This window comes from Phoenix dactylifera, chromosome 1 (assembly GCF_009389715.1).
Source record: "Phoenix dactylifera cultivar Barhee BC4 chromosome 1, palm_55x_up_171113_PBpolish2nd_filt_p, whole genome shotgun sequence".
NCBI lineage: Eukaryota > Viridiplantae > Streptophyta > Magnoliopsida > Arecales > Arecaceae > Phoenix > Phoenix dactylifera.
Window position 1 is genome coordinate 34,665,446 of NC_052392.1, and position 26,189 is coordinate 34,691,634.

The 26,189-nt window shown below is 36.0% G+C and overlaps 2 protein-coding genes across 5 annotated transcripts; one reads left to right on the plus strand and one right to left on the minus strand.

The window, feature by feature from the left end:
* Nucleotides 1–914: 914 nt before the first annotated feature.
* Nucleotides 915–5,643, plus strand: LOC103704431 (pentatricopeptide repeat-containing protein At4g08210). 3 transcript variants are annotated; one of them, XM_039132723.1, is made up of 3 exons: nucleotides 915–3,263; nucleotides 3,341–3,536; nucleotides 4,202–4,514. In XM_039132723.1, the coding sequence occupies exon 1, from the start codon at nucleotides 1,192–1,194 to the stop codon at nucleotides 3,259–3,261; it is 2,070 nt and encodes a 689-aa protein (XP_038988651.1). In that variant the 5' UTR covers nucleotides 915–1,191; the 3' UTR covers nucleotides 3,262–3,263; nucleotides 3,341–3,536; nucleotides 4,202–4,514. The 3 variants fall into 3 exon arrangements, with proteins under 3 accessions (XP_038988651.1, XP_038988642.1, XP_038988646.1); XM_039132714.1 differs by adding an exon at nucleotides 4,521–5,643 and having other exon boundaries at nucleotides 916–3,536; nucleotides 4,202–4,450; XM_039132718.1 differs by lacking the exon at nucleotides 4,202–4,514 and adding an exon at nucleotides 4,521–5,643 and having other exon boundaries at nucleotides 916–3,536.
* Nucleotides 5,237–24,746, minus strand: LOC103704387. Of its 2 annotated transcripts, XM_008787650.4 has the most exons (11): nucleotides 24,392–24,746; nucleotides 24,080–24,314; nucleotides 23,789–23,936; nucleotides 23,034–23,138; nucleotides 21,231–21,388; nucleotides 15,523–15,685; nucleotides 13,994–14,130; nucleotides 13,100–13,787; nucleotides 10,733–10,845; nucleotides 8,165–8,420; nucleotides 5,237–5,735 (listed from the first exon to the last, which is right to left on the minus strand). In XM_008787650.4, exons 1-11 carry the CDS (start codon nucleotides 24,558–24,560, stop codon nucleotides 5,427–5,429), a joined length of 2,481 nt encoding a protein of 826 aa, XP_008785872.2. In that variant the 5' UTR covers nucleotides 24,561–24,746; the 3' UTR covers nucleotides 5,237–5,426. The 2 variants fall into 2 exon arrangements, with proteins under 2 accessions (XP_008785872.2, XP_008785873.2); XM_008787651.3 differs by lacking the exon at nucleotides 24,392–24,746 and having other exon boundaries at nucleotides 5,313–5,735; nucleotides 23,789–23,946; nucleotides 24,080–24,188.
* Between the last annotated feature and the right edge of the window lie 1,443 nt (nucleotides 24,747–26,189).

Genomic DNA, 26,189 nt, shown 5'->3' on the forward strand with positions numbered 1-26,189 from the left:
GAATATTGCATAATATTATATAATAAAGTATAATAAAATATAATATATATTAATATATAAATATATGATATAGTATAATATTACTGTAATATAATATAATATTATTCTAATATAGTTAATATAATATTGTATACTATAGCATAATAATATAGCATAATTTGATATTATATAACATAGCATATCAATGTATTATAATATAATATAATATTATATTATATTTATAGTATAATATAATATTTTGATATAAAATATTATAATTATTATCAATTTATATTAATATTTTATTAATATAATACTTTTAGGAACTAATTTTTGAAAAAATATAAAGGCACACAATTATACTTGCAAAAGTGAGATTTTACGATTCTTTTCTTTCCAATACTTTTCTTGTTCCTGCTTTTTTCATACACAATGAGATATTATAGATTGGTTTAGATAAATACTAAATTCCAAAAATACGTCTGTGCAACATCAGATATAATAGAATATCAAATATAATAATACCTTGATTACGTGGCAAAGGAAAAAAGGCAAAAAGCCAAGACCAGTTAGGGTTTTTTGTTTGTTGGGACTTCTGCAGATTTCTTTCTTCATGCATTATAATATAAAGGGATACTTTATGTAATTATATGATTTTATCATGGATATTTTGATTTAAAAGGAAAAATTTTATAAACCTAAAACAACTTTCCAACTTCTCGATTTGTTTTGTTAAATATTTTTATTCCATTCAAAAAAAAAAATTGGAAGGTTAGAAAGTAATTTTTGACGCACTAAATATTCTGCCAAATGGACCTAAGTTCAAAGCCCGGCAAAGAAGAACTTGCAGTTGGCCAGTGTAAAAAAAAGTTCATTTATAAACTCAGTATATATCAATATTAAAAAAAAAAGAATTTGCAGTAGACCTCGAGAAGACAAGATATCAATATTGTTAAGGGTGGTTCCAACGGCATCACCCGCGTTTTAACTCAGATGACCGTTACAACGTATTTATTCGGAATATGGTAGAAAAGAAATCACCGAACAGCGCAGATTAAACAAAAAAAGAAGGAAGGAAGAGAGGGGAAAAAAGGAGAGAGACAAAGTTGAGTTTGGGAGATCCATGGTTGGTTTAGTGATAATTCGAGAGCTTTCCAATTGAAGAAGAAGAAATGTTGGCGCTGCCGCCCCTCTCTATTCTCTTCCTGAGCTATGAATTTTGAGGCAATTACAAGAGCTTTACGCCATTGTGGGCGAGTTCTTGCCATCGGCCATGGAAAATCACTCCATGCCCAACTGATAAAACAAGGATTTTGTAGAGATGTCTTCGTTGCAAATAATATAGCGGCTATGTACGCTGATCTCAACTTATACGATGCTGCGCAGAGGTTGTTCGATGAAATGCCCGAGAGAAATGTGGTCTCATGGACTACCTCAATTTCAGCACATATCCGTGCCGGCAATCCTGCTGAGGCATTGAGAGTCTTTTCCTGGATGCTGGGTAATGAGACGGAAGAACCCAACAGCTTCACGTTTTCTGCCGCTCTGAAGGCTTGCAGTATGGTTGGGAATCTCGAATTGGGTAAGTGGATCCATGAGCAAGTTTTGAGAGCTGGGCTGCAGTCTGATGCTGTTTTGATGAATGCTGTTCTTGATATGTACTTAAAATGTGGGAGCTTGAATGATGCTCGAAGAGTTTTTGATTGGTTTTCTTCAGTTAACTCTACTTCATGGAATACAATAATTGCTGGCTATTCTCGAGAAGGCAATATGGTTGAGGCAGAGGCCCTATTCCTTCAGGTTCCTGAACCTAATGCTGTCTCATATAACACCATGATTGCTGGATTTGCACAATTAGAGAGTCCGAAAGCATTAGATTATGTTAGCATGATGCATAAAGAGGGCTTTAAACTTGATCATTTCACCTTTCCTTGTGCTCTCAAGACCTGTGGCAGCCTAAGATTTGAAAAAATGGGACAACAGATTCATACCTACATAGTCAAGTGTGGTTACAAACCAAGCCTTTTTGTTGGGTCATCACTCATTGACATGTATGCAAACTGTGGTCAGATGATTGATTTTATAAAGGTATATGATGAATACTCAAGCTACAAAGGGTTCAATTATGAACGACTACCACTACTGAATTCAATGCTTTCTGGATTTGCTATCAATAGATATCACAGGCAGGCGCTTGATCTTGTTTCGGAGATCCACAGAATGGGCATTGGACTTGATGCCTTTACTCTTTCGAGTGCCTTAAGGGTTTGTATTAACCTGCGGAATCTGAGAATCGGGCTTCAAGTCCATGGTTTGATAGTCACTAATGGATGTCACACAGATCATGTTGTTGGCAGTGTTCTTGTTGATCTTTATGCCAAATGTGGATATCTGGAAGATGCATTGAGATTGTTTCATGGGCTTCCTCACAAGGATGTAATTGCATGGGCTGGACTAATTGCTGATTGTGTTCAACATGGGTCAAATTATTTAGCATTTTCTTTATTCAAAGATACGATGAGTACAAAAATTGAAGCAGATCATTTTATTGTCTCAAGTGTTCTTAAAGCTTGTTCGGTTCTAGCATGGGCTCTAGGTGGTAAACAGGTTCATGCTTACAGCATCAAGGGAGGGTTTGATTCAGAAAGCATCACTAGTGCTTCTTTAATTGATATGTACTCAAAATGTGGGAATATTGATGATGGACTTAGAGTGTTTGAGTCTGCAGCAGAGAAGGATACTATTTGCTGGACAGGAATGATCTTGGGATGTGGGTACAATGGTAGAGCAACAGAAGCAATTGAGCTCTTTGAAAAGATGTTGAAATCAGGGGTGGAACCCAATGGGATCACTATACTGGGTGTTCTTTCCGCTTGTAGACATGCTGGATTGGTTGAGGAGGCATCCAGGTTTTTCAAGGCCATGAGAGAGAGGCATGGACTAGAGCCAAGTTTAGAGCATTATTGTTGCATGGTAGATATTCTTAGCCGAGCTGGATGTGTTGAAGAGGCCAAGCAGCTGATCTCTAGTATGCCTTATGAAACTGATGACGTGATACATAACTCATTGCTCGGGGCTTGTTTGATCGATCAGAATAACCTTGCAAAACTTACTTCACTAGATTTGCTTCCATCATCATCTCATGATACATCCGGGAATGTTACCCTGTCAAATATTTTTGCGAGCCTGGGCATGTGGGATGCTTCAGCTAAGTTTAAAGAGGCAATAAAAAGAGTTGACATAAAAGAAGCAGGAAGAAGCTGGATTGAAGTTAGGTTTTAAAGGTATCTTGCTATGCTTGCTATATCCTATTTTATGGATGACATTCCCCAATTGGTGGAAGTAATTAACAGCCAAATAGCTTTGCCATCAGGGATAATGCTTTCCCCAAATTTCTTATGAGGCACAAATGTTATCAGGAAGTGACAGAAAAGAGCTTTTATTGGAAGAAAATAAATCTACCCCACTCAAGTATTTTTGGAGTATAATTTGAGGGATTTTTGATCTGGTGGGTTAGTTGAACCTGACATGAGGCTATGGAAGTTTGAACATAAAAGGTACTTCCTTGATAGCCTTTTTCATTTTTCTTTGTTTTTTAAAAAACCCTTCCTTCTTCCTTTGTTTTTTTTAAGCTATTCCATCATATGATTGTTTCATAGACTGATAGAAGTAGGTTTAGTTTGTCCTCTCTATTCATCTTAGATTGATGCTAATATCTGTTCTTTCTTTTTGTGAGTATGATAGTAAATCTATTACTTGAGCATGAACTGTAGATAGATACACGAGTGTGCTATCCATCAGTTTGCATAATCCAAAAAAAAGTTGGAAGTCTCCCCTAGGAATGCTAGTGTTAAATATACAAGAGGTTGTAAAACACTATCAAGTTCTGGTTTGGCCCTTTCTTGATATAGAACAGTGCATCAATCTTCTCAACAATGTTTTTTTTCTTTATTTTTTTTTTACACTAAGAATTAAAAACCTATTCTGTGTCATATTATTCTTCTCGCATCTATCATTCAGAGAAGACATAACTTACATAACTGGTGACACCTGACCTGTGTGACCTGTCGAAAGGATGCTGCTTTCATGACATCAAAGGAAGAAATTGCATCTCTGTCACATTTTAAAAGGGGAAGTTTGGCCTGAAATATAAGATCCCAAGCATGACTCCTAAACCTCCATGCTAACTTTTTCATGTAACTTAAATATTTTTACCCTGCAGGGAATGACCATTTGATACCAGAATAGAGTTGTGTGAAAAATCTGATAGGCACCAGCCAAATGAACATGTGAAATATTTTCTTCCAAATTGGTTAAAGTTGGTGTTTATTGCTTGAGATTCACTAAATGAAGGGAGGTTATGAACACTCGAGGTCCATGTTTCTGAATTTGTGAGCAAGCCACACCAAACATCAGATCATGATATGCCCTTGGGAAGGAGTTTTCTTTTGTGCAATCTCATGGTGTTCATGTCTGTATTATCAATTGTTCTTTCTAGTTGAAATCTCATGTTTTTACAATAAGAATTATGTGCTTTGCAGATATCTGGGTTCACAATGGAAATTTCACGGGCCAAGCTTGTACAAGTCAAAAGGCAAGGTAGTTCTTTGTGGTATTCATACATAGTTAAAGAGACGTTGGAAATGATCTAAATTTATGTATGCTATCACTTATCTCGTGTATGATACAAGAGTCCAATTATCATTTACAAACCTAGGACATCCATTTTCTGAAGTAAATAAAATGCACCGGTTGTCATCTTCTTCCTTTAAAGGTTGCTGTGATATTATAGCAGCATCTCCCAACTGGTCGGGCTCTTCTTGGCATGGGTAGAGCTAATGGATGCATTACCCCAAAGAAAAGGATGGCATTTACTAGGCCTCCACCAGATCAAACTTGGTCTCTCACATGGTTGTCTGTGTTATCTTCCCTTTTCTTTTGGATAAGATTGAGCCATCATTTCTTAGTTTATGGTTGATGTTTGATTCAGTTAATTTACATACCATGCTTTATCATTTTGATCTGAGTTCATTAGTTCCATCATTAGAGATATCATCTAGTATTGTCTATTCTGAGAGCTAAATGCGTATAGTATTAATAAATATTAGTTTTATAATTTCAAATTATTCAGTGTATTAGGTGTTGAGATCTTTGTATCTGTTATTGTAATGGATTCCATATGTGATTCATTACAAATCCATATATGTTCAAATGTAAATGTACACAATCAACATCTAGTTCTCTTGCATCACTTGAATGGAGATTAGAACTAAATGACAACTGAATCACATTGATTATTGAGGAATAATGAATCAATTCTAGCTTACAAAAACACTAGTCTGTTATATACTTTAACTGCTGCTAGTGAATCATGATCACTTCCACAGATAAGGTACTTCATGCCTCTTCATTATTCTTAACATCAAGGCATTTACTTATTCTGTATTTCATGCACCATGTCTTGGCAGTACTTCATTTCTTTGCATTCTTTCAGAATTTGAATCATTGGTGTACTTGAGAATGCTTTCTGAGGAGTCAGTTTCATCACTTTCATACGGTAGTACGACCACAGGGGCAGCATGAACAGATGCCCAACGCTCCTGTATAAAGCTCCTAAATTTCAATACCATTTCCCTTCGGAAATCTAGCTCCCTTGTGAAGATATCAAGGAGGAAAAAAGCAAGAACGTATTTGAAAGGAACCACAAGGAGAATAGCTGCAGCACCAAGCAGCACAAGGGCAACCTGTGTAGTTATCTGCAAGAAAAACCAGACGCGGCAAATTGTAAGTCATCTCAAAAAACCTTAGATCCAAAGTAGCTTTAAGCTCATTTGGTGGCTGCTAAATCAAATGTTTAAACAGTATCAAGACATTGAAATTTGAAAGCATATGTAAGTTGAACTTGCTATGCATGCACTTATTAAGGAACATGCAGGTTTTTTGCAGCCATTGTGGGATTGTCTGTTAACTGGAAACAAATATTATGCTATTGATGTGCTGAAGCAGCTAGATGGAAAAACCAGCTATTGTGATCCACAATAGCTGGTCCATTTGTTTGAGCCCTACCATTAGCTGGGGGCTCTCACAGGTTAGGACTGTGTGTCCTGCATGCACTGCTGGATGGCAAGCAGTGACAGTGAAGACAAGGCTGACCATCCTACTACTTGTATGAACAGAATAAATGCTGCCAGATTCCCATTTACTCCCAGCTAATTGTAAGGCCAGCTAGCCTTTTTGGCTTTTCCTTACTGGGTAAAATTTATTTAATATTCATACAGTTATTATTTGGAGGGAGAGGCAGATTTGGTGCCAGAGGATATGGCCTTTCTTATATTTCATCCTTCAAATTTTAGCTGATATTGTCGATAAAGCTTGTGTTAGGAGTTAGAACCCATCACAAAGTAGAGGTCCATTATTAATCAGTAGTTAGAATATGATCTTGTCTTGCAACTATTATAACCAAGAAATGGCATTGTGGCTGAAAGAGGAATGATGATTTGCCTTCTATGCTTTGAGATTGTTGAGAATGTGCATTATTGCTTCTTATTGTTGGTAGGCATATACATCTAGTATTCTATTAAACAAAGTTTTAAATCCTGTAGAACGGGACTGTCCCGGTTTCTCCATGGAATGGGGCACCCCGCTTCTGGCCCCATCCTAGCGGCAGTTCCGGTCATGAAATCTGGTAAATATCCTCCATCGCTCTCCCCTTCTTTCCTTTTTCTTCTTCTTCTTTCTTCACTTTTTCCTTTTCTTTATTTTTCCTTTCTTTCTTTCCTCTTTCTTCTTCTCTCGTGTATGGATGGGTTTCAGAGTCTTGAACCTGTCCCGGTCTCATTTTCTCACAACAACAAGACGGGATGGCTGGGACGCGCCCCCCCATTGGTGGGACTTAAAACCTTGTTATTGAAAGTGGAGAGGATCATTATTGAAGGTATAGAATGAAAAGTTAACGTGATATAAAGACTGACCCCAAACGAAAGCAAGACTAATTTCTGATCGAGGATGTTGGAGAACAAAATCAAGCTGAGGTACTTAAAACATAAAGAGTCCATTACATTCTTCGAATTTCTTCTCTCCATTTTTGAGGATAATTTAAAAGATTCTTTTTCACTGCTCAAACTTGGTGCCAACAACCTCGAGATGATCATGTAGGAAAACAAGAAGTTGAAGGTTTATCCATTCCACAATGGACTTAAAGTGGACTGGAATAATTAATATCTCCAAGGAAGTTTCTCTTGGACTTCCCCCTTCTCGTGAGGTTGAAAAGGTACCACGAGTATTATGCGGATTATCTATCTAGTGAAACCCAGTATCGCTTTAAAATTCTAGAATCATCAAATATTTGCTTAACAAACCGAAGCGTGCTTAACCAAAATTTTATTTAAAAAAATCTAAAGTATACTATAAAATGCCTGATAAATTAATGCATTCTCATTTTTGACATTATCGTAGCTGCACCAGGTAACCTTGCAAATGCAATCTCCTAACTCTTAGTTAATGAAGTCTCACCCTGCAAAGTGGGCTCTCCATACTGGTTGCACCAAGGCGCAAGGGTTATGTTCAAATCCTTGGATGGTGTTTCCCAAGAGCTTAGCATGGGTGATTTCTAGCATCATTTCTTCCAGTCTGTCAGTGGTGCTCCTATTGTAATTTTTTTTAATTAAAAAACGAAGGATAGCCCCTATATTAAATTGTAAAATAGAAAAAATAGCTAGGCTACAAAAATAGTGTATTTATATACTTTTGATCGATCTTTTGAATGTTATAACTGCATTCATAAGATATGTAGCAGAAAGGGCCAGGAGTGAATGCATAAATAGACTAAAATAGTAAAGTACCACCAAGAAGAAATTCTTACTTGACAAACCTATAAAGAGAGAGAATCTAAAAGCAAATATTATTGACAATTAAATGTTAATGGTTAGCTTTTTTTAACAATTGGCTACAAAATGTTATAAAAGTCTAAAGAAGTAACAAAAGGCTGGTGGTGATAAAGGTAGAAATGATAGATGTTTCAGAACAGTTATCACTATCAAGAACATTAACAATCTAAAACGAAATTCAGTTTTATATTAGGTATATTTGGTTTCAGATACCTATAAAATCATAGGATGCCTCATTAGATTGTACAATAAGCAAGTCTGCTACTTACAAATGAAATTAGGTCTATGTTGTCACATACCTCGGGTTGACCTGATAAGATGATTGTTCGAATCTTCAGAAGCGAAACATTCAGGTTCTGGAGATAAGTTTCCAAGTCTGCCATTGCTTCTTTAAGAGCTATGATCTTTTGGATTGTGTTCGAGGGTGGTTGATCATGTATTGTAACTTTACCAAAAGATCTCCCCAACCGGCCTTGCTCTTTAAGCCCCTTAAGCAATAGCATTGCAGTAGCCATAATCATTAAACTCACTGGGAAAACATATGAGAGCAGATTTCTGACAGGAAGAATCATAGAAAAGGTCATAAAATAGCATATAATATTACATAGAAAACTAAAGATATATTCTAAAGCAGCATGATTGATTGATATAGAAGCAAAAACAAAACAGAAAGCAGCACCTATTTTGAAGATAAATAATTGCTAAAGAGTTTGAAACTAAGAAATTAATTCTTGGTATTTGTAAACACGTGTACATTCTACATGTGTGATACCCATGGTTACCCCTTAGGTTCAGATATAGTTAGGTGTTGAAAAGGCATTTATAAATGCATGGCCGATAAATATTATGAGCTCACAATTCTTTCTTCACTCAAATTCTAAGAGTAGTCTCAAGGACCTAAATTGTAATTCTACTGTGTTCTGAGTTCCACTTGGATCTCAGTAATTAAATGAGTTGCCCCATGAGAAATGGAAGTACTAAAGCATGTTATTGTATAAATTTGATAAGAAAAGGGCTGCTTGCTCGGAATCATTGGATACGTACCATATTGATAAGATGAAAATACAGAAACAGTATGTTAGTAGTTTGTCTCAGTAAATTATATTATTCATCCACTGCTTACAAAGTTTGATTCTGTCTTGGAATAATCAACATAATGGTTAAATAGGAGTCATTGGTAAGGGAAAGGAGAAAAAGATATAGGAATCTAAAACCAATAGAAGAAAATGAAGGGACTTTAATTCCATTTCAACAAGATCAGAGTGGAGAAGAAAAACTGATTCGAAGGATTAGGCAGGAGGGGGAATTAATGGGTCAGAAACTTCTTTTTCCATAATATTGAGGAGAAGAAGAATTAAAAATATCTACAAAACAACAATTTTCAATTTTCAGATCTCCATGGAGCCAATATTATAATAGTCTTGTATCAATCCAGATAAATTCTATAATAAATTGATGACTTCCTTGTTCCAACTTTTAGGAAAGAAGTCAACATATGTGCACATAAAAGAATTCTTTTAATAGAAACAAAGTTTAACCTTATTTTTACACATTCAAGTTGACTTGTGATTTGTGAACCAACAACAGAAACCAAACCTAATTTTCTTGTTTAGATCCTCCAACCACCCTACTTCCACAGAAACAAGAAGTAGAACATAATGATTTGCTAGATTAGATGGATGGGAATTAATGGATGGGAACAGCCTATTATTCTTGGATAAGTAAGAAGAAGTAGGACCAACAAAAATTAATGGAAAAAGATCGAATGATTAAGATGTACTAGGTCATACCCTAACAATAAAAGTGGAATTATCCTAAGGGCTGTGAGGAAGCCAGCTACATAGATAGACCTGTTTAAACCTTATCTATCTCCTTACCCTTCTCTTTGGCCGACAGCGGCCGAGGATCAGGTAGGATCTTTCCCTTCCTCAGCGGCATCTGGCTTGCCGCTGGAAGGTTCTGTTCTTCTTCAGGGAACCCAAGGTCTTCTTTTGAAGAAGAGGAATCGCTTTCGACATTGAATCCAGAATAACATACTAGTATCTGTAAGGCCAGAAAATTGTATCCTGGGAATATTGAAGCTAGCCCTTTATACAGTCATTTACTTATCAACAAGATCTCCCAGTACACTGAAATTGGCCTCTGTTTTTCTGACTCTGGAAACTTATAAACAGATGAATACCTTGAGAAGTAAACATGCGCCCTAGCTAAATAACATAATGAGGGCAGACGGATATAGTCCATTTTATGGAAAAGGTGTGGTAGCACATACACCTAAAAGAAAGCAACCAAGAAAAACATATGCTACTATAAATGGTTAAAATTCATAATTCTTGCAAAGCCTGAGCTTCAATGAGAACTTGGATTGGGCAAAGACCTACACCTATCATGACAGGGGCAACATTGAGCTTTTATCTGACATTCAAGCCTATAACTTCCAAGCAAGAGAGTCAGGATTGTAGATCTCTTATCATCAGTCTAAAAATCTCATTAGCCATCTGAGACCTTGATCCAAAAACATTTGTTCCACATAAGTTCTCTACAACTATTTTCAATATCCTAGCAAACACCAAATCTATTAGAGTGAAATCTTTTAAAGTAAAAGCAAATAAATTTTGTCAATCAAACTTGAAATACAGCAGATATTCAGAAACAGCACTTCCGAATGTACATTTAGTGTGATACATAATTCCATCGGACAATTGTCATGTGGAAAAGGGGGATCCCATCTATGAGGGATCCTGTCCAAGAAAATAAATGGTGCAATGTCACCCAGAAGTAATTAATGTTTCTATTTGCCTTCTTTTCTGATCCGAATTCTTTATGAGACTGTATTAAACATCAAGCATTGAAATAAAACTGCTTACCTAAATATAATGGTATAGGCAAATACAAGAAAAGTAATAGTCAGTCGTGGCTCTTCCCAGCACTTTAGTTTGTCAAACTTTTTGGCAACAACCACAAATGGAAGCATAAGCTCCTGAATTTCCAAAAAAAAAGAATAAATTATCTTACTGGTGATATAGAGATAATGGCACTTTATTTCAACAATGAACAAGCTAGGACCACTTAGAGTAAATGGCACTTTATTTCAACAATGAACATGGAAGGAGCTTAGAAGGTAGGATTCCATTTAGAGAAAACGGCACTTTATTTCAACAATGAACAAGTTAATACCACTTGATAAAAAGGATGATATTAAAAATACCAAATAGAATTTGAAAGTTCTCATTATGTGAATAAAGATGAAATATAAAAATATTTCTGCATATGCTTGAGCATCATACACCAGTCCATAAGCCCATAAACTTTCCTCCTACTTCTGTAACAAATTTGGATTTCTTTGCCTGCATCTGTTCTTCGTAGTGATCCAAATAACAATATAGTCACTCGGATATCAAAAGCCCCTTGAGTTTTACTAAGACTTCATTTTCATTTGAAATCTCACAAAGCCACTTGACATGCAGTTGTTTATTTCAGTTGATCCCTAACACTTATTTTCCAATATTTTCTACATTAAAAAAAAAACATTATTGATGATGGTCCCAGACTTGGGAATCACATGAATGCAAGGACAGCTACCTGTCTGGGGAAAAGAATGCATATCTTCATTCATCAGTCATACATGCAGCCATAAATAAGTAGACATATAGACAAATGAATATACAATAATCCTGAAAATGTCAAAAAACAAAAAACAGATGCACAAAGGGAGAAGGATATGATACTCTAATCTGCAGAATAGGTTCTAGGGGAATGAATAATTAAGAATGACTAAGTTTACAACCTACCAACTAGCATTATATGCTTTGTAGAAAGCCCTTGTCAGTCCAAAGTTGTCGTGACCGAGTCCTAGTGTCACCTAGACACTTGCCAAGTGTCAAAGCGTCAGACAGAACAGCCTCCAAAAAACTAGGCACAGGCACAAGCACACAGACACATACATATATTGATTTATGTATGTATATACATGTTTATGACTAGATACATAAATTTTATGTTTGTGTTTGCATGCTTATGAAAAAAAGAGAACTAAAAAGGGTGAGGACAGTTATATGTGCTGTCTAACGGACAAATTAATATAATAACCATGAATGTGCAAGTTGTTTTAAGTCATTCTGTTTAAGATTACTTAAGATGTGTTGAGATACTAAATTGATATAGTTTGCGATAACTTTATATTGAAATATAATGGCACTTGCAATGTTCATATAATTATGATAACTTTATATTAGAAATATAAAGACACGTTGCTTAAAGTGTCCATGCAACCTTGATAACTTTATATTAAGGACAATTCGCTTGAAGTGTCCATGTAATCTTAATAACTTATATATACTAAAAACGTGGAGACACTTAGCTTAAAGTGCAGAACAGTTGAAATTAAGAATCCCCTGCATAACACTCCAAAAGGAAAAAGTGCCAAGCGTCAGACACTTTTCCTGACATTAGCAATTCTTCAAAATCGCGCAGACATGTCATGTTGGTACACTTCTAGAAACCTAAAAAATGAAGTATCTAGGTAACATAGTCAAGTAGGAGAAAATAAAATTGAACATTGACATCAGTTCAAAAATTGGGCATAAAACATTCTTAAACTTTGATGGATTGTTATTTGCCTCATGAAGCCAAACCAACATAGATGGAGTCAGGATAATCAGTCGATTTTGTGGCCCCTGTGAAAGTAGTGTTGATGGAGATATGTATTTCCCAGTTTTCTTCCCAATATTTTCTTATTTTTTAAATTTCTTTTTATGGCTCAGGCCATGTTAACTTTGTATTCATGCATCTGAAAAAAGATAAGCCATGAATTTGTACTCTCCCTTATTCTATTTCATAATATATCATTGTATCACAAATTACTTTACACAACAAAAAAGCAAGAGATCAGAATTGAAAATGATGAAGAAATACACTCAAATTTTAGCTCAGAAGAAAATTTCAATGAACTAAAATAAAATACCATTGACAATCCTAGACTTCTTAACATGTTTACTCCAGATTTAGTTGAACTCTTTAAGCAGGTGTGATAGATAATTATCTATAGATAATCTGCTGGATTTAGAGCACAGATATTGACACGCTAAGTCCTTGAAGGGATTTTTTAACTTGAACACTTGACCTTCTAATATGTAATGCATGCTATCTGACAAATAGTCCTGATGCAACATGGTTTCATCATAAACCCTGATAGATCTCCGAATTTAGAACGTTTTTTGAGTAGGAAAAAATACCTTGAAAAGGTCAATATTGCTTGGGATTCCTTTGATCATAGCAGCATCAATTGTTGCTTGAGTCTTTTCGACCATTTGGCTTCTCTCTTTGCATGTCAATGCTGCCCTTTCTACAAGATTCAGATCAGCTACAACTAGGTCTTTGCCCAATACAATCCCTTGTTTAGCTAAGGAATTCCTCCAAAAGGAAACTGAAGAACCAGATGTCCAAGTTGGAGATCTCATCCACTTGCACAAGTATACACTTCCATCTATGTCAAACACATGAGCATTGCCACCAGAAGGATCTTCAGAATGTTTCACCCATTGAGTTTGTTGGTTGTCTGCTTGCTTGAAATTTGTTATTAATTGCCCACCCCAAAAATTTACTGCTAAGGTCTGAAGAACAACATCACCATAAGGTACATTTCGCAAATACGAGAACTGAACTAACTTAGCTGGATCCTCAGACATCTTTCGAATAAACTGAAGTGATTGTAGCCTTGCAATACTGTTCGCTGCACTTCTAATAGCTTTCCTCTTTCCTTTATGAGCACCATACACATGATGAATTGATGGATCATCATCAGAGGGTCCGTATTCTCGTATGAAATCATACAATGAAATGACCTCACTAATAAAAGCATGCCAGACATCTCGTCTCATTTCACTACCAAAATCAACAAATTCCAATACCCAAGTTCCTGACCTGATCAAAACTGAACCATCAGATCTACTATGCACTTCCAAGCAAATAATGTATCAATACATATAAGACAACAAAATAGCATCCTGATGATGTTGGTTACCATACAACCAAGCCAATCATAGTCATGATGCAAAGAGATGATTGGTGCATGCAAATAGGATAGACACAGAAACACAAGATGAATAGAAATTGTTAAGTACACTCACTCAAGTCCAGAAGAAACAGAAACAGCAGAGTCAAAAAGTTTCGATCCAAATGGTCCAACTCTTGCTTTCTCAACACGTGAACCATGATGTGTAAGATCTAGTCTGATAGATTTTTTAGTACCTGCCAGTCCAATGGCCTGCCAATATCAATGTAAAGGAGGAGCAGTTGTGGGCAATTTATAGTAACCAAGTTAACGAAATACATGAACGGAAGAAAAAGAACAGATACCATGTAACATCACCGCATGGTTGCAGGTAGATGGAACAAAGTGATCTATCATAGCTAACTACAAAACATTTTATTGGCACACAAAATACTGGAATAAGAAAATGCAGTGAAACGACAAGCTAAAATTTTTATTAGTACATGGATGTTCCTGTTTCTTTCAGCAAGATCCAGCATCAATTGCCATTGATAGATTCTTCAGGAAAACCAACGCAACAACTATATTCTTAACTCCAAGTAAATGTTTCTGCCAGGAAAAACTTAAAATATAATAGCTACTACCTGTTTAAGCTAGGCTTATTTTATTGTTTTATGTCAGCAACATTATTTTAATAATAACAACTTTTCCTAGCAAGGACCCTATCAAGAAGCAGTTGCAAATCAAAATCTTTGAACAAAACAAAACTCGATTGGTGGAAGTACGAGTAATCATTATGTAGCAAAACATAGAAACTATGTTACCTGGACACTTCATTTTTCAGGTTTTTGGAAGTGTCAGACCTTTTGGGCATGTGGATGTGGCATGTGCCCAACAATTGGAAACTTCTTTTTGGAGTGTCATGTATGGGACTCTTAATTTCAAGTGCTGGAAACTTCAAGCAAAGTGTCTTTATGTTATTAATATAAGTTATCAAGGTTTTATGGACAGTTTAAGAGAAGTGTCCTTGTGTTTTAAATATAAAGTTACTAAATTTATGTGGGTGGATATTTCAAGATGATTCTCTTTACGTTTTTAGTATAAACTATAAAGTTATTATAATTATACGAGTAATAAGTGAAGTGCCCTTATGTTATAATTTAAAGTTATCATGATAAATTACCGATTTAGTATCTCAAGACATCTTGACTCTCTTAAACCAAATAACTTAAATAACTTGTGCACTCATGGCTATTCCATAATTCATTTGTTAGCATATATAATTCTCCTCCCACCCCCACCCCCCAACAAATGCCTATATATTTGGAGGATGCAGTGTTGACGCTTGAGGACACTTTAACACTTGGCATCCTGTGTTATCAGTTTATTTTTTTCTGAATATATACATAAAATGTATTTACCATAGCATCTGTACATGGGTCCATAGCATGTTCACATTAGGATAGTTCCTTACAAGAAGTGAGTTCCATGTAAGTGTATACATGTGCTTTCTACACTTATAAGTGAGCATTCTTACAGAATAGGTTTGCAATGAGAAACTCCTAGGCAATACATACGCATAAATGACAAGCATAGCATGACTGTTTGTCAGATGGCCAGGAAACAAGCACATCTACTAGAACCACAGAGGAAAAACAATTATACCTCAAAATATAGTGCATTATCTGTTAAAGTCAGATTTCCAGGCCATGCAATGTTATCCTCCCATTTTAAAACAGGCCGCTTCCTACTGGAACCTATGCAGAGAAGTTGCTCATCAGACAACAAAACATCTCCAGTTTGGTATGATTTCCTTCCCTGATGTACCCTATACAATAGTTAAAGTCTATAAGCAAAGATCTACACCAAGCACCATGATGAAAAAAATTGAATATAAAAAATGATACACAAGATACAAAATTTAATATTTAAAATGGTCACTAAGAAAACAAGTATGCAACAAATCATTCTAGTAGAACAAAATGTTAGGTGGTTATATCTGTAATAGGATAGAAGCATCTTGTATCAATTTTAGATATAAGAAAATGGGAACCTACAAAATTTGTCATAACCACCATGGAACTTATGAGTCAAATGATTTATAGGAGTTGACCACAGAGTAATATCTATGGTCAGTGGCAACAGCTTCAATTGATCAAACTGGCTATAACCCTAAAACATTAACAACTGAAGCTATTTTCCTTTCAAGGAAATTGATGGAAAGAATACAAAGAAGAATAGATACTTATGCATGGTTTTTGCCAAGTAAAAAAAAGTTTGGAGAATATTTGATGAGTGCTAATGACAGAAGGCATAGACTAATTATTGTTTCAGAACCATTAAAGATATGCTTGAGAGGATGTAACAAGAATGGAAAGTAACTACACTGACACTGATAAGATTCTACTAGTGATCCTATCATAGATAATCTGATTGTTCATATTCCAAGAATTTTCTAGATCTGTACAATGCTATAATAACAGATGAACTGAACACAAGGGTGAAAGTTGAGATGAAACTATGGAGGAAGAGGTCTAAAACTCGAGGACATTGGTTGAATCAAACAAAATGTATGGATGCTATTTTAGTAATATATAAAATGTAAATTGAGGTCCCTTATAAAATATATGCCCAGGAGTTCACACCATATCTTAGATCTAGTATGTAAAAGAACAAAGACCACTGGACAAATTTAATGAAATTAGAACAAATTTCTGATTTCAAATCAAAGATTTTTAAAATCCAAAACAACAGCAAAATAAAAGTTTTACTTAGCTTCAAATGTTGGGTAAATCTGTAAGGACAACGTACATAAGAATCCTCAGATGGGTTTCCTGAAAAACATGGATGATGTAGTCTTTGAGAGTTGATAAAATTTTTGATGTTAGGAGAACGACACACTAATTGTGAATGAAGTGATGGAGATGGATTATGATGCCATAGCTGCATGAAGGGAAAAAGGGAGGAGCCCAGAAAAGGAAGACCTATGAATACACGAACACAATCCCAGAAAAGGGATTAGCAAAAAATTGCTTTGGTAGAGGATAAAGCCCCTGGCACAAATAAATGGCAATGTATAACCTATGCCAACTGCAAATAGATGAGATGGACATTGTTAATTATGGTCAAGGTTATTTTGGTTAAGTCAACTTTAAGTTTTGGGTCTGAAAAATCTAAAGTGATGTACCAAAATGAAAACCTAGATGTTAGCATAGTTGCAACCCTGGGAAATGGATGTGGGAAACAAGACATATTTCCAAAGTAGGAAGCATTCCCCTCTTTTTCATACAGGAACATGTTTGTGTATTTTTCTGTGCATATCCCTTATGTTTCTCACTCGCTTCCCGATTTTGTAGAAAAAGAATTGAACCAGCTTTTAAGCACTTTCCTACTAAACAGTTAAGCTGCATGGAAAGTACATTTCTTGAAAATCATGCATGCTATTACTTGTCAAGGTATATTTATTTTTCCACACAAGGTTTACATTTTAACTAGCTAAATATTGCAGGCTCTGTTATCTGGACACTCATATCTAGCTTTAATAAACCACAACGGATATGTGTCCCAATTGGATAGTTGTCAGACGATTGGACACTCAAATTTTTCTTGCTGCAACTTTTAGAAATTGGCAAAAAGTTAGACTCTTCCAACAAGAAGTTCAAATTTAACTTCTGGTTCTTTAAAGATTGATAAAAAAATGCAGGAATAAAAAAACTTTACAGGTGTCATTTTCTAAAATCCTTAAGCTACTTGGGAAGTTTGTGTGAAAACCATTTACATGGAAAGACTTTAACAAATAATATCTTCACTATTTTTTAAACAATATTTATATATATTATATATTAGTTAAAATTACTTTTCTTTTTTACCTCTTGCCATGGCAGATTTTTGGACACGTGGGTATTTTATTCTCATGTCCATGTCCATGCAACACTAATTGCAGCCTACAAAATTATAATTCTAGAATGTTTCTTCTCTCTCTCAAAAAAAAAAAAAAAGATTCTAGAATAAGTGTAAGAAACCCATATCCATGTGCATAAAACAAATAAGAATGGTGAAATATAAGAGAGGAATCGCTTTATTAAAGTATTAGTTAATTGGGAGCAAGGACTATGGCATACCATGCATCATTACAAGCAAGCATAGTACATCTTCCACATCAAACAATCCCGATTTTAACTGTGCCCAAATCAAATTGTTACTCAAATTCATGGTTTCAAAAATCTTGGTAGAGCTATATACTGTTTGCTGGCCAACAATATATCTACAAGCAGTAAATACTCTATCGACACACGGTATCCGCTGGAACCATAACAAAAAGAAAAGTTTAAAAACACCTATGATCTTGATTCGAAGCAATAGGGGGTCCATATGAGGAGATTTTAGAGTGGTCTGGATAGGTTCAACCCAGTTCACTTGTGGAAGTATTGCAACGTGTGCCCTATGCCGGTCCTTAGCCAGTAGGAGTGAGGTTTTAGATGAAGGCATAGCATAAACAAGGACAATATACTATTCAAATTCATAAAATACCAACTTAATATAGAATTAAATAAATCAAACTAAAAGGAGCCTGAAAAATGATTTTAACTTATTCTAATGCGGGACCACCCATGCCAGCCCATGGCATGATTTATCACTATAACCTGCAATTGCTCAGACCATTATCACCAAGACAAGCTGGTAAATGATGTTCACCTCTTTATTATGAGACATACCTTGCAATAATGCATATTCTACAAAACAGTATAATCCAAACCGTGATCCTTGTTATATAGAGCGATGAGTTAATTTTTAATTTGTCATGACTTAAGTACTACTCAACATAACCAGTTCATTTCATTGGAATTTAAAAGAGAGTTGCAATCTTGCTAGGAGGAAACCTGGCCCCTACCACATAATAATGTGAATTTGGAAACCTTGTGTTCAGATATACAAAGCATCTGTTATATTAATTGTATCCGTTTAGAGTTTTTTTGTTACATGATCATTTAGGCCCTATTTGGGGGAGCTTTTGGAGGGCCAAAAAGCACTTTCTGGCCCTCCAAAAGTACTTTTAAACAAAAAAGATGTTTGGTAAAATTTCAGAAAAGCTGTTTCAGCTTTTGCGGGAAGCTGAAAACAGCTTTTGGGGGGAAGCTCTAATTTGTAGCTTTCCCCCAAAAGCTGTTTTCAGCTTTGTCGGAAAGCTGTTATTTTACCAAAAGTACCCCCATTTAAAAATCCTTTTCTCCTCCCAAAGTGGCCCATCCACCGCCTCTTCCTCTTCCGCCCATCACCCTCCTCTTCCTCTTCCTCTTCCGCCCATCCCCCTCCTCTCCATCTCCCCCGCCGCCGCCCATGACGCCCTCCCCCTCTTCTCCCTCCTCCGCCGCCGCCCCCTCTCCCTCGCCGCCGCCCTCGACGCCCTCCGCCTTTTCTCCCTCCTCCTCTGCCGTTCCCTCTCTCCTACTGCTGTCGCCAACGCCCTCCTCCTCTGCCGCTCTCTCTCCCCCGCCGCCGCCTCCGACATCGTCTTCCTCTTCTCCATCCTCCTCTGCTGCTCCCTCTCCCCCGTCGCCGCCCCTGACTCCCTCCGTCTCTTCTCCCTCGCCCAACCACCTCTCCCTCTCCCCGACCGCTCTCCCTCTTCCTCAAAGCTTCTCTCTTCGGCTTCGTCGCCCATCCTCCCGTCGTCGCGCCGCCGGGAGCTTGATCGCCCCTTGTATCACAATACATTAATATGTTATGTTAAATAATTTAATATTATATTATATTATGAGAAATTAATTTATGCTAATAATTATAATATTTTATACCTTTATTATGTATTATACTATAAATATAATATTATATTACATTATATCATAATATGTTAATATATTATGTTAAATAATTTAATATTATGTTATATTATGGAAAATTAATTTATGCTCATATTTTTGATGATATTGGAAATCATGGGGTGCCCTTTTGAGCGGCGGCGTCCGCCCACGGCAACGTGCGTCCGTCTTGGCTTCCTTCCGTCGAGACTGCCGCTGGTTAACTGCAAATGGTCATCAGAAGGATAAAAAATGAATTTACACTAATAATTATAATATTTTATACATTTATTATTGATTATACTATAAATATAATATTATATTACATTATACCATAATATATTGATATGTTATATTAAATAATTTAATATTATATTAAATTATTATTCTATAGTACACAGTATTATAGTACTATATTATAATAATATTATATTATATTATATTAATATTATACTATATCATATTTTTATGTATTAATACATATTATATTTTATTATGCTCTGTTTTATAATACTAGTAATGTCCTTTATGGTCATTTTGTCACACAAAAGTACTTTTTCAGTTTGTTTACCAAACACATGTTAAAGCGCCACAGCACTTTAGAAATATAGTTACCAAACAGCAAACAACTTTTTATAACAACTCTACTTCAGACAGCTCTACTTCCAACAGCTCTATTTCCAATAGCTCTACTGCCAACAGCTCCCCCAAACAGGGCCTTATTCCTTTTAAATTCACTTCGGCAGGTTTCAGATTCTTGCTTCAAATATCCCCCCTCCCAGTCCCCTTATTGTGTGAGAAGGAGAGGAAGATCTATTTCTATTAGAATTACCTGGGTTTGGATTTTTCAGTATATGCCACTCAAGATTCAAACCTGGAACCTCTAGTTTGAAATGGACGGGATGACTATTGAGGTAATCTTCGGTTCATATACTTGCTTCAAATATCATCACATATTTTTCCATTCATGTCTAGTTCATTGCTTTGCCTTATTCTTCTCCTTTTGCATACATGTTCTGATTTTCAACTTTACCTAAATACACCAATGTAGGCCTCCACTGGCCAATTGGCCTCGGTCAGGAATCCAGACCAATGCACATTGAGACAGATTTCCTACATGCAAATTGCAAAGTGCTAATACTGAGTTGAGGTCCATCATACAAGTCAACTAAGCTTTAATCCCAAACTGGTTGGGTCAGCTGAGTCCATCCTTTTCTTCGGTCAATCATAAAACTCTCAAATCAAAGTCTTCTAGTAAAGCTGTGAAGCCATATTCTGAAATGATTCATTTCTCCAGTCCAGGTTGTTTCTTTTGGTCTTTCAAAAGGAACTTTTGTTTTTTTTAATAAGCTAGTTGGTCAACAAATTATAATTATTGATTAAAACAACCAATTAATGAAAAATTTTGCAAGATCCAAATACATCACTTCCATGATTGATGTTTATTAAGAGAACTGAATCATGATGAACACCAATCTTGCAAATTAAATACATCTAAATACAGGAATTCCAAGAAATGAGTGTATATATATGAACCAAGATGCAAAATTTTGGACCAAATGAAGGGATACTTACTTGAAAAGTTCAGCAAGGTATGTCATCCACATGCTCAAAGAGAGTCCTTGTTCATTTCCAACAAGAGCCTTAAAAAGATGATGTGCAGTTGATGTATCAGCAACACCTGCAATAGCAGGAGCAATTCGAACGAAGGCCTGCTCCCCAACCAGTCTCCTCTAAATGGTAAAAAAAGGCATCAACATTTAAGAACACATATTAATCTGATATAATCTTATTACATATTCCAAATTCACAGAACTATGTTATCAAATTCAAATATGAAACAAGAGACTTGGAAAATTCAGCTTGCTCATCCAGTGACTTTTCTTTCCCAACTTCATATATATTTTTATACAGTCTAAGAATCCAAAGGGATGCAGAAAAGGAGGAGATGAAAGAAGAAATATTAGCTCTACTAAGCTGCGTTTGGTTGCAGAATAAGATAATCCGGAGTTAATAGTTTAACTTATCCTAACCTACTTTACTGTGAAATATGTTACTCCATCCTGTAGGGTGGAATAGTTTAATCCTGTTTAGGTGGAAAAGTAGTTTTACCAACCTTTTAGAATGTGCGCTCTGCTCTCAGAATGAGCTTGTTAGTTTTCCAGCATTTGTTGGGTTAAAGTGGAACTATTGAATTAAAGGGGCTTTAATCTACTTAACCCTTCTTTGGCCCTCAACCAGACAGAGAAATAACAGTAGGTGAAGTCTTTTTTCCCAATTAAACAATCAAAGACGTATTATCATAGGCAAATTCTTTGAATCAAGTCAGTGCAATTTTACTTGACTAAATTTGTGATAGTCTAGAAGTTGAAGGAAACGACTGTTATCGCTAACTTCTGTTAAAATCAATGATAGTTGTTAAAATCCTATAACAGCACGTGATCAAAGTATAGAATGATTTAATAGGTTTTAATTAATTTTCATCTGCCACAAAGTCCACTAAGATGTAAACTACTATACTTTGAGAAATGTTTAAGTCTACAAAATTAGTTTCATCTCAATGCAGACTAAGGTGACACAGAATTGTATATGCTTTCATAATTTACCCTATTTTACTTGTATTGGTTTCTAGCTGTGTTTTAAGGTCATTAGTAGGCAGACAGTGAAACTCGTGATATGACTCTACTTGCATATGCAAAGGATTACTATAATTGAAAATATTTCCTTCCAAAAATAAAAAAATATGGTCAGGAATAATATAAAAATATTTTACATGAAAGATTTATAAGGAAAGAAAAAAGAAAAAAGAAAACAACTTAAAGGTCTACAATTAACTTCTGGCTTCTGATAGTATCTCGTGAAGCAAAGCACATTAACTTTCATAATCTGAAGAGGGGACAAACCATTTGTTTCCTTTGTTAGTGAAGGTAAGCATTATTCCTTCATTAGCAAGTGTTTGTGTGTGTGTGTGTGTGTATGTGTGTGTTGTGTGTGTGTGTATAGAACATGATACAGTAAACATCTTAGATGAAGAAGATGTAATTATATGTGATAACTTTGATCTGTATAATAAATTTCTAGAAGGTCGAAGTCAGTACTCGGGGCAGCAATTATGTTCATCCAGCAGTTCATCCATCTAAACACTTAGGCCACGACCTGATCATCGATATCATATTACAAACATATGTGACTACTGTAGCACTTAATATTAGCAATCCAGGTAACATGATTAATGAGATATCCCTACACTATATGATTTGAAACAACTGTGCTTGCAACACTCAAATTGGTGTTGATCACTAATAGCAGCTCATGTGTCGCAGAAGACATGCTTATATGTAATGATGCTTGAAAAAACATGGAGAAATGTAAACTAACCTGCAAAGAAGAATTATCTAGTGAAAATTGTGAATCACCATCTCCAGTGTATGGATTCTCCCATGCAAGCATAGTCACAAAAATAAGCCTCTGAAATGCAAGCTCCTGTAGATATACAATCCAATATAAGTCCCAGAAAGAACAATCAGGAACATAGTCAATAGTTATATTAATGGCTTTGCGCAAAACTTGGGAGAAATGTTAGGTTGACCATGTGATAAATTACTAAATTAACTGAATAAAAATCATGGCTGAAAAATTGGATGTGATTCTACAGTTTCCCGCATGCATGCCAGTCTATCGTAAACAAAATATGGAAAAATATTCCAAGCAAAAATCTTATCCTATCCAACTGGTCTTATTGCAGCAGTTGGCATTGGCATCCCTTTCCTGCCCCCAGATTCGAACCTTGTCTCGACAAAACAGAAGGATTCCCTCTGTTCATGTTGACTTCAAGACATCCATAATACTTGACATTCAATCCCTATATTTTAATAACTTGCCTTTTGGTTATATTACAAATTCTCGAAATCGTTTGATCTGTTTTCTCAAAAGAGAACTACTATTCAAGTGGCACAGCCAATTCACTCAAGTTACCTTATGAAAAAAAATAAGCTGATAAAAGTATTCATTGACACAATATATGCAGTGAACCTACAGAATGTAACAGCTTGAGAATGCACACAATGTTTACATTCCAGTGCATGCAAAGGATAGATTCGTTTTAAATGTTAAGCTATGTGGCACTCACAGACCTTCAAACTGGGATGGAAGTCAGAGCTCTCCCTTGACAAGTACCTAAAGCAACAATATTCCACCAAACTCCGGGCATCATATTGAACATGCTCGGGAGCAAGTGCTTCAAAAATCTTCTGCATCTTCCTCCCTGTCAATCCAATCATCCTGCACCATGCTTTGGAGCAATCAGAGAGCACAGTTAACAGAAATAATTACAAAAAAATGTGAAGAAGATTCCACCCATGTTACCAAGACCACCAAAGAAACGAAAGAAGTTGCAAAATTGGTGAGAAAGTCTTTGCCGTTACCTCCCAAACTGCTCGATGGAGACCACGGCAGCAAAAGAGAGATACCCCTTTGGCGTCCTCCGCTCCACAGTCAACTCCGAGGCCATAAAATTCTCTTCTTGGACGGCCATGTTGTCCAGCTGACGCTCCAGGGCGGGCTTCCTCCCCTGCCCAGGCTTCACAAGCGGCGTCGCCACCTCCGTGATCAGCGACTGCGCCTTGCCAAGCCATAAGCTCAGCCTCTCTCGTACCACATCTACCAGCAGCGCTAAAAAAATAAGCAACAAAGAAGAGAAAGGCGTCGCCTTTAGGGCTCAGGGAGAAGCAGTGCACCTGGGTCGATGTCGGTGAGCTTCCACCGGCCGCCGCCTAGGGACTGGAGGACGGAGTCGAGACGGCGGCCGTGGCGGCGGTCCGGCGACCTCCTGGCAGGGAATTGGACTCGGAGAAAGGGTCGGAGGGAGGAGGAGGAAGAAGAAGTTGGCGGCACAACAGTGAACATATCCTCCGTAGCTTCTCTTAGCTCGATTTCTCTACTTATTCTCCTGCTTCCCTACAGAAAGGGGGCTCCTTTCTCCTATCTTCCTTCGTTTGCTCGCTATAGACTTCTTAGGAGAAGAGGAAAAGAGAGATGGGGGAGTGGCGGCTGATGAGAACGGCGCTAAGAAGAGGCGAGAAAGTTCTTATTACTACTCCTGCCCCTACTGATCGGCTCAAATAACGGCCACCGTAAAGTTCTGATAAAATTTTGCCATCGAAGCTATATATTATATATGAGAAACTATATTATACAAGTCTTACACCTGAAGAATGTCCCTTCTATTGTAGCAGAATAAACCATCGTCCCTTCTATATTATACAAGCCTCCAAGAATAAAAGAGATCTTAAACCAGCATGGAACAACTCAGCAGCTGAAAAATTATTAGGTGGACCAAATCCACTTTAGAACTAAGATGAAATCATTCTAGATTGTGTTGCTATTAAACATTAAAAAAAAAATTATGATGATTTTCATCCTAGGTCTACGGTGGATTTGATTCACCTATTAGTTTCTTATAGTAGTCAGTGTTCTTTTAGTGCTTATGCACGCAAAGAAACAACTACCTCTTCAACTTTGAAGTCTCCTCGCACAAACTAGTTGAATTATATTCTTGTACAAAGAATTCACCTCCCATAGCCAATTGCAAGTTTTATTGTGCTCTTCCTCCCTATCCTTACTCCACAATCTAACCTTCTAACAACCTCTCCCTTAGATTCTAGCTCTCTGAGTTGGAACCTATCCAACTTGAGTCACCAATGTATATACTGATCTTTTTCTTTACTTTTAATGACTATAAGTTAGGTTCTCCTAACTTTCTCTCTTTCATAAAAAAATAAAAAAAAAAAGTCAACAAAATCTAATTACTTAGTTATACAAACACAATGTTGCTGAGGATAGGAAGTTAAGATACTTGGATAAAGTGAACTGCAACAGCAATCCCTGGCAAGTACTGTTTATATGGAGAACTGTTAGCATGACATCAATCTTCAACAATTAAAGATAGAACTAGGAAGAGCAATCATAACAAGCAAGAACGCATTATATAGTTCTTTCTAATTTTTGTCAACTACTAGCTACTAGGCTATTCTAATCTTAAAGCACTAGTAATAATAAAAAATAAAATAGAATAAACGAAATATTGTGAATAGATTGCCTATGCAAGACATCCATAATCCCAGCATAAGAACGTTATCACGACATTATGAATAATTAGGAGAGAGCTATATATATAGAATATTAATATCTATAGTTCTTCTAAAGTTTTATGCATTATGTTGTGTATGGAAAATATAACAGATAATAGTTAGATATTCAAATCTAGTTTTATAAACATTCCAAAAAAAAAGGTTTGCCCTCCAAAACGTCATTTCCTTCTAGTATATTATACAGCATAATCCATCAAATGGGCCCTATATAGATAGCATTATTGGTTGCAATAATTGAACCTATAAGTAGATAAACAAAAGGTATCTATATTATTTGGCTAGCATGAAATAGTGCAACCAAAAAAACTTGATTATTAGAATTCTATTTGTATAATAATTTTATAACCATGCCTTTTTAATGCTGATTTGCACGGCTTGCATGGTT